Here is a 10,312-nt window from a genome sequence, read left to right on the forward strand (position 1 = left end):
CTGGAATTGTTTTGAATTGTTTTTTGCTAACTAGTTTGGGAATTGGTTTGAAACAGTTTCGAAGCGGCTTCCGGAAAAGAAAGAAAGCTGATCAATCGGGGACATCGCGAACCAGCAAACAAGAACAAGATGACGCAGGGAACCGTTTCGAAAACGTCGGGTGTAGTGGGAGTGCAGAAAACCAAGAAGAACATCACAAAGCCATGTACGTCGCCACCTCGTCAGATCTATGACCGCAATTGGATGGATTAATTGATCTGACGCCCCGGCCTCGCCCCATAGCTCGCAAGGGTGCCCCCATCAAGCAAAAGATGAAGTCGGGAAAGGACAAGGCACAACAGGTACTTTGCTCCCTGACGTACAACCCTCAATCTTATTGCGTCCTGATTTCAATTTCAATTTGGAAATGGAACAGAAACTGGGCAAAACGATTAATCGCAACATCGAGAACTTCATCTGCGAAAAGGCGCTAAAGAACGGCGCCAAGCTGAAGATGCTCAAGCCCGAGGAAAAGGGTAGGGACAGCTCGCAGCAGCGCGTCAAGCGCTTCAAGAACAAGATCAACGAGGAGAGGAAGGGTGAAAAGAAGAAGAAGACCTCCATGGCCACCACCATCTCCATCTCTGCGCCTTCCTCTACCTCTACCTCCACTTCGTCATCATCCTCTGCCACCACGTCCACACCCTCGACTCCTTCGACCCCACGAAAATAGAGAGCAGACAGGTAAATAAAGCAACACCTTCAAGCGTGCTTTTCTTCTTCTTCTTGACCGAGCGCACGTTGCATGAACACAACGTCCTTCCACTCCCCGAACTTGATGCCCGCCCGCTCCAGCGTTCCCACCTGCGATCGCATTTAAGCACATGACACGACACACATGCAACACGACACGACACGACACAACACACGCAATTGCGCACCACACACGACGAACCTTGCGGAAGCCGAAGGATTGATGGAGTCCGATGGAGGCCGCGTTGTTGGAGTCGCCAATCACAGCCAACATCTGCTTGCGTCCCAACTTCTCGCACGCCTCGATCAGCGCTCGCAGCAACAGCTTGCCCAAACCCTGCGCCACACACACACACACACGGCAGCTCGGGTGAGCGTGCACACCACACCAGGCTCGCAAAGTGAGTACCAGGCCTGTCCTCTCCGGGTCGAGGTAGATGGAGTCCTCCACCGTGTATCGGTACGCGGTGCGCTCCTTTCTGTACTGTCCCGCATACGCGTAGCCCTGTGCGTGTGCGTGTGCGGTGGTGTGTGCGGTCAGTGCGAACGGCATGAAGCTGGTGAAGGGCGAGTGCGAGTGTGGAAGACGCACGCAGACGACGCCGTCGACCTCGGCGACGAGGTAGGGGAGGCCGGAGGCGAGCACATCCTTCCGGCGGCGGTGCATCTCCTCGAGCGGGGGCACCGTCTCTTCGAACGTGGCCGCCGAGTGGAGCACGTAGTGCGCGTAGATGCGAAGCACGGCCTCCACGTCCCCTTCCGTTGAGTCTCGGACCGTGGCACTCATCCTCCTCCTTGCTGCTTGATTTATCTATTGATTTTACTTTGATTATCTTTTATTTATTTATTTTTGACAACAGCGAACCAAAATGTGTGTCGGTGTCTGGCGTGGGTGGCAGATCAGAGAGGGAAGAAGTGTCCGGGCATCCAGCCCAGGCCGAAGCGGTGGTCGCGGTTGAGGCCATCGAGGCGCGCGACCTGGTCCGCGCTCAGCTCAAAGTCGAACACGGCAAAGTTGGCCCTGATGCGCTCCTCGTTCACGCTCTTGGGGATCACGACGACGCCCTTCTGAACGGCCCAGCGGATCAGAACCTGGGCCGGCGACCGACCCGCCTCGGCCGCGATGCCGTTCACCACCCCGCACTTGAGCAGCGAGGGCGCGCCCTCCAGCTTGCCCGTGTACGAATCCGACGAGCCCAGCGGCGAGTAGGCCGTCAGCACGATGCCCTTGGCTGTGCAGTAGTCCAGTAGCTCCTTCTGCACGAGGTACGGGTGGAACTCGACCTGGTTCACGGCCGGCACGGTCTGAGAGTCGGCGAGGAGCTGGTCGATCTGCTCCTGGGTGAAGTTGCTCACGCCGATGGCCCTGACGAGGCCCTCCTTCAACAGACCCTCCATGGCCTTCCATGTGTCCAGGAACTCGAACGAGGCCTTGATGAGCGGATTGGGCGAGCCGTCGGGCTGCCGCGAGGGCTGCGGGATCACCGCGTCCTCGAACTTGATCGGCCAGTGGATCAGGTACAAGTCGAGGTAGGCGAGCTGGAGGTTCTTGAGGGTGGTGCGGAGGGCATCGGCCGCACGGTCCTGGTGGTGGTGGTTGAACACCTTGCTGGTGATGAAGAGCTCCTCGCGCTTGACGAGGCCTTCGTCGAACGCAGCCTTGAGCGTCTCGCCGACCTCGGCTTCGTTGCCGTAGATCTCAGCGCAGTCGAAGTGGCGGTAGCCAGCGTGGAGGGCGGCCTTGACAGCGGCGGCCACTTCACCCGGAGCCGACTTCCACGTGCCCAGTCCGACGACTGGCATCGTCGCTCCGGTGTTCAGCGTCAGCGTGGGTGTGGTCGCCATCTCCTTCTTCCTTCGATTTATCTTTTGATTGTTATAATAATAAAATAAAAAAGAGAAAAGGCGTCTTTTCTATTTTCACTGCATTTTTTGCGTGTCAAGGATTTCGCCACCGCGCGGACGGCTGTACATCTGGATGCAAGAGGGGGCTGTGGCAGTTAGAACTAAACGACCGACAGAGGCAGACTGACCCTCACCAGGACACATCACCTCAGCACCACTCGTTCACACTCATGGATTCTGAACTGGCTCTGGCGATTGCCCTTTCCCTGCAAGAGGAAAAGGAGCGACAACAACAGGTACTCCTCACCTCGAGGTCAAGACCCTCACCCCAAAGACCATCACCTCAAGACATACACTGGATTACTTTTATTTATTGTTTATTTATGGCGTGGCAAAGGCGGCCAAGGTAGCGGAGTGGCCGCCTCTGTTCGAAGTGCAATGCTGCCGGACGTCCTTCTTCAGCCTCACCGCGCTCGAGGTGTGTCCATCGTGTGGCGGAGCCGTGGCTTTGCCGGACGACGGCCAACAACAGGCGAAGACAACGCCCGCCGAGGAGGACATCAAGACAACTACCGAGAGCGCACCATCGCTGCCGCCCAAGCGAACCAGGTACGACGCAGACGCCACTCTCGCCAAAGTGCACTTACGCGCAGGGGTGCTGCTGCCACGTCGATATTTCTATTCCTTTGGCAGGCACGACATCAACGTGGGACCCAGTAGGGGTCGGAGCTTGGCCATCAAGCCGACGGTGGGCACCTTTGGGCGCTACCACAACCGGATGCTCCTCCACTGCGGCCTGGCCGACTCCGCGGGCCGGGTGTACAACTTTGACGAGTCGGGGTGCCACGTCGACAGCGATTGGCACGAGAGCATCAGCATCCCCGTGGCCGCGCCGCACCTGAGCGACGAGCAGTGGGACGCCGAGCTGGACCGACACCACAAAGCGGAGCTGACGTACGTCAGGCCTCATCGCTACATTACAGTGATGGCTCGCTTACGATGGTAAATGCGACAGGTTCAAGGCCTATCGGCCGTACAAACAGCTGCAGAACAACTGCTACGACTACGTCATCCGCTTCCTCAATGGGGTCAAGTTCGAGGGCCGCAAGAACCACCAGAAGGAGGACATCGTGACACGGTTCATTCGTACGGCGGCCCTTCGCTTCGCTTCGCTTCGCTGCAAAGCAACAGATTAGGCTCGTCAAGGGTCTAACAGCTTCGATTGCAGAGGCGCCAATCGACCTCTTCGAGGGCTATTTCAGTGTGCGGCAGAAGCTCGACTCGCGGGAGGCGCAGCAGCAGGGCTACATCAAGCTGGACAGGTATGCTTGCCTCAGGGCTATCACTGTGAACGAGGCCCCGTTGGCGCTGTTTGATAGTAACGGCATCTCTCCCTCGTACCTAGCCTTGTGCAAGGTGGGCCGCGCCACACGTGCGACGGGTGTGGGCAACTGATCTCCCTCGACGATACGCGGCACCGCTGCACGGTGCGTGCGATTCGCTGTGGCGCGGTGTGCTCGCGGGTGCTCACAATGCGTTGACAAAACGGCAGGTGTGCAAAGAATTCGACTTGTGCTCTGGCTGCAAGGACGTCGAGGTGGGACAACACAAGCGCGACCACCCGACACTCGCTGTGTACGTACTGTGCAATCGTCTTCACCATTCAGCCCGCCAGCAGCTTATGTGCATGGTACAGAGCGGAGAGAGCCCGATTCACCTGTGATGGGTGCCGCAACACGATCACGACTTCCCACCACCGCTGCTTGGTACCCCCCCCCGCGCTCGCCCTCAGCCACGCCACCATCTCTCCCACGCCACCATCCCTCCCACTTACCTTTGCTCTCCATCTCCTGCATCTCTCATTCCAGGAATGTCCCGACTTTGATCTCTGCGGCGAGTGCCACTCGACCAAGAAGGGCGTGGGCTCCACCCACACCAAGCACCACCGCACTCTCCGCCTCTAGTCCACCTCTCGCCACATGTCAATCAACACGAACCCCATCAACATCGTTGCTTCAGCGCGCCAACGGACCGATGAGGTTTGGGCGGGAAGAGAGAGACGTTACGAAAACACAGAGACGTTGGCCTAACGGCCGCCGGGCGGGGTCTGGCCGCCAATCCGGGCCGCTGGGCGGGTGTGGCGGTTATGCGACCACCACCATCGCCCGCCATAAAAGCTCGGCCGCCTTTTGTCGATTTCTTCATCTTTCGTTCAAACACCACACACCACCAACACCCACAGCGCTTCAGCTAGATCATTCAACTCTTTAGATGGCCCGTACCAAGCAGACCGCCCGTAAGTCGACCGGAGGCAAGGCCCCCCGTAAGATGGCCTCCAAGTCAGCCAAGAAGAGCGCCCTCGCTGGAGGCGTGAAGAAGCCGCACAGGTTCAGGCCCGGCACCGTCGCCCTCCGCGAGATCCGTAAGTACCAGAAGTCGACCGAGCTGCTCCTCAGGAAGCTCCCCTTCCAGCGTCTCGTCCGCGAAATCGCCCAGGACTACAAGACTGGTACCCCCCCCCCAAATTCAACATACGAGATGCATCTTTCATCTCAAACTCACTCCTTGTGTTTGTTTGAACCTCAGATCTCAGGTTCCAGAGCGCTGCCGTCGCTGCCCTTCAGGAGGCTGCCGAGGCCTACCTCGTGGTCTCTTCGAAGACACCAACCTGTGCGCCATCCACGCCAAGAGGTATACCTCGCCATTCTTTATTGTTGATCGCATCTGCCGGCATTTATTGATCTGCGTATCGATTTCCTACAGGGTGACGATCATGCCCAAGGATATCCAGCTCGCCCGCAGGATCCGTGGTGAGCGTGCCTAAGCGTGCACAATGCACTCAACCTTCAACATCTTCATCTGTCGACATCTCCGTTCTCGCCATCCTCGATTCCTGTACGGAGGGAAATGGCGCCGAAGAAGAGATGCACCGATATGAAGGAAATGCAGGAGCCAACAGATGACAGTGACCACAACGCGAGCGATGTACCGTGTACAGATAAATTTTTGTCAAACAAACATAAAAAGAAAAATAAACAAATTATAAAAACGCATTGTTGTAATTTTTTTGCAACTCTTAGTTATTTCTAACATGGAGCGTCCTTCTGGGAGGACATTGTTTGAGAATGGAGATGTTGGACACTCTTTCAACGCTCCATCATTCCTTGCGCGTGGGGAGTCGCAGTGGCGTAGAAGGTTGGGCGTGAGTGTGTTGCGCGCCACAGACCCTAGGGTCCCTTGGTAGGGCTTGGCGACCCTAGAGTCCCTTGGCGGGCTTGGCGAATAGCGTGGAAGTTGCTTTGGTCGACTTCTCTCTTTGCGTTTCTTTCGCCGGTGCGAGAAAGAACTCCTATCGGGGCTCTCCCTCGCAGGCTTTCTGCTTATCTCACGCAGTTGCGTGCAGCACTTGGTGGTGCACTCTGTCTCTGTCGGTTCGCGCCTCTGCTCTGGGCTTCGCTCTTTTCGCTTTGCTCCATTATATCTTTTTATTATTTATTATTTATTATTTATTATATTTTATTGATATTTAAATATTCAAACCTCGAATGCAGTAGTGGCCGGATGGAGTCAGATCGGAAGGCGCTGAGGACGAGCTTGACGAGCGAGGTGCTGGGCAAGAAGGAGGAGGTGGTCACTGCCCTCTTGCCGCACTATGAAGCCCTCATTCAACGGTCCTGTGACCGCGTAGCGAGAATTCCGATAGACATCAACTGGGAATCGTTCATCAAGGCCAAGCGACCCGACTTGGCCCTCTCCACCCTTCATCTATGGGGCAGCTACTTCGTGTTGCATCGAATCGCAAGCGTTATCGAAGAAATCTGCACCTCCGCTACTCCCGCATCCCCGCTATCTACGAGCGGCCATCCAGCTTCAGCTCCTTCTGTCATCCCTTCGTCTCCTTCATCTACACCACCTTCTGCTTCCATACCGCTCTACCCTGGCGGCAAATCGATTATCGCATCGCAATTGGTGCGCATTATTGTTCAGAATGAAGACAAGCCTCTCCACGGCAAGGACAAAGTCGTGCTCAAGCCCTACCTGAGGAAGAAGCACAACAACGACAAGGAGAAGGCCGAAAACGATGAGGAAGTAGAAGACGAGGAGGTGTGGGTGTTGACCCTCCGTGGCAACTTCGGCCAGGGTGCCCTCGGCGGCTTCTCGCGCAAGCGGCTCATCTCAACCCTCACCCGACGCCTCAAGCTCACCGCGCTCCACCACAAGGCCCTGCTTGACCACGTCATTCTGCCGCGCTGCAACGCCCAGCTCCTCGCCCTCGCCGGCGGCGACAGCACCAACGACAGCCCCAAGGCCACCGACGACGAAGACGACGAACTCGTGCGCGGCAGCGGAGTGGTCGCAGTTCAGGTGGCGATCGACTGGGAGACGATCGACGAGTGCGACGACGAGCGTGCGCTGCGCAACCTCGCCGCCTGGTGCGGCCACTACTCGCTGGCGCAGGTGGCGCTGGCCTTCACGGAGCTCGCCGAGCGGTGGAAGACGGCCGAGTGCGTGAGTGCGGTGGTGCAGAGGGTGGTGGTACGGCACGTTCCGGGCCAGGACGCCACGCGCAAGCGCTGCTTTGTCGAGGCCGGCACGCTCTACATCGACGGCGTCTGGGAGCTCGACGGCTGGCAAGCTGGATTCCGGCATCACCAAATCGCTGAGGTCTGGCTCCGTGTCGTGCGTCGTGTGCGTCGTGTGTCGTGCGTGCTGCATCGAACTAACATGGATGCACTATACACGTTCAACAGGTGCTGAAGCAGACCCACTACCTGGCCACGTGCCCGCATCGAGGAAAGAAGAAGTTTAAGTACCTCAAGCGAGCCCTGCAGTCGACGAACGTGCTCAACGGCCATGTCGACTACCTCAAGCGGATTCTGTCGCAGCCCTGCTTCCAGCAGCCGGTACTCTCACCCGCCCATGGATCACACGCACACTCACACGCACACGCACACGCACACGCACACGCACACGCACACGCACACGCACACGCACACGCACACGCACACGCACACGCACCACCGCACACGCACGATTGCAGGCAGACGATCGCTCACGCGTTGAACTGTGTGACAGGACCAGGCGCTCACGAATGCCATCAACACCTGCCTGCAGCCGTACGTGACCAAGGGCGAGGAATACATCCACGGTTGGCATTGCATCAAGGTATATCATCCCTGCGCGTGCATTGCGCCATGCATGTGGGTTCACTGTTTGTTAGAGCATTCATTCCCTAAACGCGTTGCGTTGCATTGGGGGTGAGCAGGTGAACTTCCGCGGGCAAGCGCAGGAGCGAATCGTGGTACTCACCGACTGCGCAGTGTACACCTTCGCCTACGACTTTGCGAAGAACAAGATCGACAACGATCGCGTCCACCGACACGTGCATGAACACTTCAAACACATCACCTACGGTACAGCGCCGCACACACCGCACAACACGCAATCTCGATTGACTGACTGGTCGTCTGTGGTGGCGGATAGGCAAATACATGAATGCAGCGGGGGGCCAGGCCGAGTACTGCCTGCGCTACGAGACTCACGAGCGCGTGAAGAAGGACAAGGACGCCAAGTCCGGCGGCCGTTCGCTCGGCAACGTGGTGGCCAAGGCCGAGTCCGCCGCGGCGCTCAACCAAAAGGTGCTCGGCCTCGTCGAGCTCATGGTCGACGAGCAGCTCAATCCCAACAACGAGGCTACGCCCGCCGCCGCCGCTGGCGACAACAGCGAAGCGGGGCTCGGGCGCGAGGTAGACACCGGCGTGAAGGGCTTCACGTGCCGGCGGCTGCTCAAGCTGCTGGGTGAGACCATTCTCAAGTACCACGACAACTACCGGCTCGACCTGGCCCACCTCCTGCCGGGTCCCGCCATGGGGCTCATCGACGGCCTGGGCCTCTTGGCCGCCATCCTGGAGGATCACCAGCACGCCCTCGTCGAGGGGCTCGTCCATGCCGCAGGTAAGGTTTCTGCGCGCGTGTGTGTGGCGTTTGCTTTACTTACTAGGGTTGCTTGGCTCGGTCGCAGGCGAGCCGCACCTACAGGGGCAGGTGAAGCTGGACAACAGCCCGGCCACGACGCTGCACTTTGTGCTCAAGTCGCTCCTCGCCCAGCTCAAGGCGCTGCTGGTCAAGCGCGCCGCCGCCGACGGCCGCGAACGCGACGAGACCGACTCCAGCGAGGCCTCGCTGCACAACTTCACCCTCGCACCGCCCACGCCCTCCTCCACCTCCTCTTCTTCCTCCTCCGCCGCCTCGTCTGTACATATCCTCTTCTTCGTGTCGCAGCTGCTCAAGCAGATGCAGCGACTCGAGCGCATCGAGCAGGTCGAGCTCATGGGCGGCATGACCGCCAGCGCCAGCAAACGCAGGACCAGCCGCGAGAACAGCCACGTCGACCACGACGCGACGAGCGACACGTCGACTGCGCCGGCGAAGAAGACGACGACGAAGCGACCACGGACCGGTACGGTGCTGGGGCCGGCAGCGAACAACCGACGCATGTTCCACCTCCCGACGCCCGAACCGCTGCCCGTCAGCCGCGTCCTCCAGCGCATCGGCGAGCACCTGCGCGGCCTCGCCCTCCCGCCCTTCCGCTTTCCTTCCTCCTCCGTACAACTCTTTGCCTCCTCTTCCTCCACCTCTTCGTCTTCGTCTTCATCTTCTCCATCGTCATCGGCCACTTCATCATCATCGCCATCGCCCGCTTCGTCTTCTTCATCGTCGTCGTCATCGTCGCCGCCGCCAACGACATCGCCGGTGGAGCTGGCGGACGTCAGTCTGTCGGCCGAGGATCTGATCGAGGCGGTGGTCAAGGCCCTGATCGACAAACCGATCCCCGCCGTCGAGTTTCCCGAGCTTCGTTCCCGCAAAATGGCACGCACACACGCCACACGCCCAACCGCACACGCGCACGCCGCACACGCCCAACCGCACACGCGCCACCGCACGCATGCGGCTTACATTGCGTGTGTGTGGGTGTGTGTGTGTGTGTGTTCAGATATCGGTGCTGGAGCGATGCGTGGAGCCGCTGCTGCGCCTCGACCTCGCCCCCCTTCCAGCACGCGGCGGTCGACCAGCTCCTCGGCTTGGCCAAGCCCAAGCCCAAAGCCAACAAACCGTCATCATCTCCATCTTCATCGTCTCCCTTCTCCACCTCCGCGGGCTCATCGTCGCCTTCGTTCTTTCGCAAGTTCATCCCCGAGGAGCCCGACACCTGGGTACTCCTCCTCAAGCCCGCCGCCGACATCGACGACCCCGACGCCCGACAAGGTACCCACCACCCCCCACCCCCACCTCCCACCCCCCACCGACGTCTGATGGTGAGCTGACGTGGGTGGTGGCTGCGCGCAGATCTGGTGAAGGAGATGGGCTGGGCGATCTACGGCGCGGCGCGGACGGCCCTGCGGCCGTGGTGGGCGCCCAAGCCCGAGCGACGCGGCCTGACCGCGCCGTCGTCCTTCTTCGCGCAGGTCTACAACAAGACGGGCCAGGGCAAGTCCAACCGACCCTCAACGACGACGACGACCACCACCGCAGCTGCACACTCCTCTTCCTCCTTCTCGCCATCCTCACCACCTTCTTCATCGGCATCGTCTTCTTCATCTTCCGGCGGAGGCACCAGCTCGGCGCCGGCCATGGTCACGCGCGACTCGTCGTTGATCGCCTCGCCGCAGCGCACGTTCGCCATCTCGCCGGCCATGGTCGCCGCCGCCGTCGATCGACGACGCTCCATGCCCTC

General features: G+C 59.4%; 7 protein-coding genes across 7 annotated transcripts; 4 read left to right on the plus strand and 3 right to left on the minus strand.

Annotated features, from left to right (window-relative positions):
- Window positions 1-129: 129 nt before the first annotated feature.
- On the plus strand, window positions 130-712 carry ACA1_054900 (uncharacterized protein; the record flags this gene model as incomplete). Its single annotated transcript, XM_004344097.1, has 3 exons — window positions 130-205; window positions 283-341; window positions 416-712. The coding sequence occupies 3 exons, from the start codon at window positions 130-132 to the stop codon at window positions 710-712; spliced, it is 432 nt and encodes a 143-aa protein (XP_004344147.1).
- A 29-nt stretch (window positions 713-741) lies between these two features.
- On the minus strand, window positions 742-1,519 carry ACA1_054910 (acetyltransferase; the record flags this gene model as incomplete). The annotated part of the gene is made up of 4 exons (XM_004344098.1): window positions 742-843; window positions 935-1,069; window positions 1,142-1,237; window positions 1,325-1,519. 4 exons carry the CDS (start codon window positions 1,517-1,519, stop codon window positions 742-744), a joined length of 528 nt encoding a protein of 175 aa, XP_004344148.1.
- A 113-nt stretch (window positions 1,520-1,632) lies between these two features.
- ACA1_054920 (aldehyde reductase) lies at window positions 1,633-2,577 on the minus strand (the record flags this gene model as incomplete). The annotated part of the gene is made up of 1 exon (XM_004344099.1): window positions 1,633-2,577. One exon carries the CDS (start codon window positions 2,575-2,577, stop codon window positions 1,633-1,635), a length of 945 nt encoding a protein of 314 aa, XP_004344149.1.
- Window positions 2,578-2,807: 230 nt separating this feature from the next.
- Window positions 2,808-4,541, plus strand: ACA1_054930 (zinc finger, zz type domain containing protein; the record flags this gene model as incomplete). Its single annotated transcript, XM_004344100.1, has 10 exons — window positions 2,808-2,873; window positions 2,975-3,055; window positions 3,110-3,186; window positions 3,271-3,531; window positions 3,593-3,723; window positions 3,806-3,899; window positions 3,983-4,064; window positions 4,130-4,212; window positions 4,274-4,343; window positions 4,446-4,541. The coding sequence occupies 10 exons, from the start codon at window positions 2,808-2,810 to the stop codon at window positions 4,539-4,541; spliced, it is 1,041 nt and encodes a 346-aa protein (XP_004344150.1).
- A 307-nt stretch (window positions 4,542-4,848) lies between these two features.
- On the plus strand, window positions 4,849-5,401 carry ACA1_054940 (histone h3, putative; the record flags this gene model as incomplete). Its single annotated transcript, XM_004344101.1, has 3 exons — window positions 4,849-5,086; window positions 5,202-5,268; window positions 5,341-5,401. The coding sequence occupies 3 exons, from the start codon at window positions 4,849-4,851 to the stop codon at window positions 5,399-5,401; spliced, it is 366 nt and encodes a 121-aa protein (XP_004344151.1).
- Window positions 5,402-6,138: 737 nt separating this feature from the next.
- ACA1_054950 (uncharacterized protein) lies at window positions 6,139-10,017 on the plus strand (the record flags this gene model as incomplete). Its single annotated transcript, XM_004344102.1, is given in 10 exon segments — window positions 6,139-7,257; window positions 7,329-7,481; window positions 7,654-7,743; window positions 7,844-7,991; window positions 8,062-8,532; window positions 8,600-9,037; window positions 9,059-9,419; window positions 9,572-9,843; window positions 9,925-9,985; window positions 9,999-10,017. The coding sequence occupies 10 exon segments, from the start codon at window positions 6,139-6,141 to the stop codon at window positions 10,015-10,017; spliced, it is 3,132 nt and encodes a 1,043-aa protein (XP_004344152.1).
- A 28-nt stretch (window positions 10,018-10,045) lies between these two features.
- ACA1_054960 (uncharacterized protein) lies at window positions 10,046-10,273 on the minus strand (the record flags this gene model as incomplete). The annotated part of the gene is made up of 1 exon (XM_004344103.1): window positions 10,046-10,273. One exon carries the CDS (start codon window positions 10,271-10,273, stop codon window positions 10,046-10,048), a length of 228 nt encoding a protein of 75 aa, XP_004344153.1.
- Window positions 10,274-10,312: the final 39 nt, after the last annotated feature.

The sequence above is a fragment of the Acanthamoeba castellanii genome (genome assembly GCF_000313135.1).
Source record: "Acanthamoeba castellanii str. Neff unplaced genomic scaffold scf7180000084594, whole genome shotgun sequence".
NCBI lineage: Eukaryota > Discosea > Longamoebia > Acanthamoebidae > Acanthamoeba > Acanthamoeba castellanii.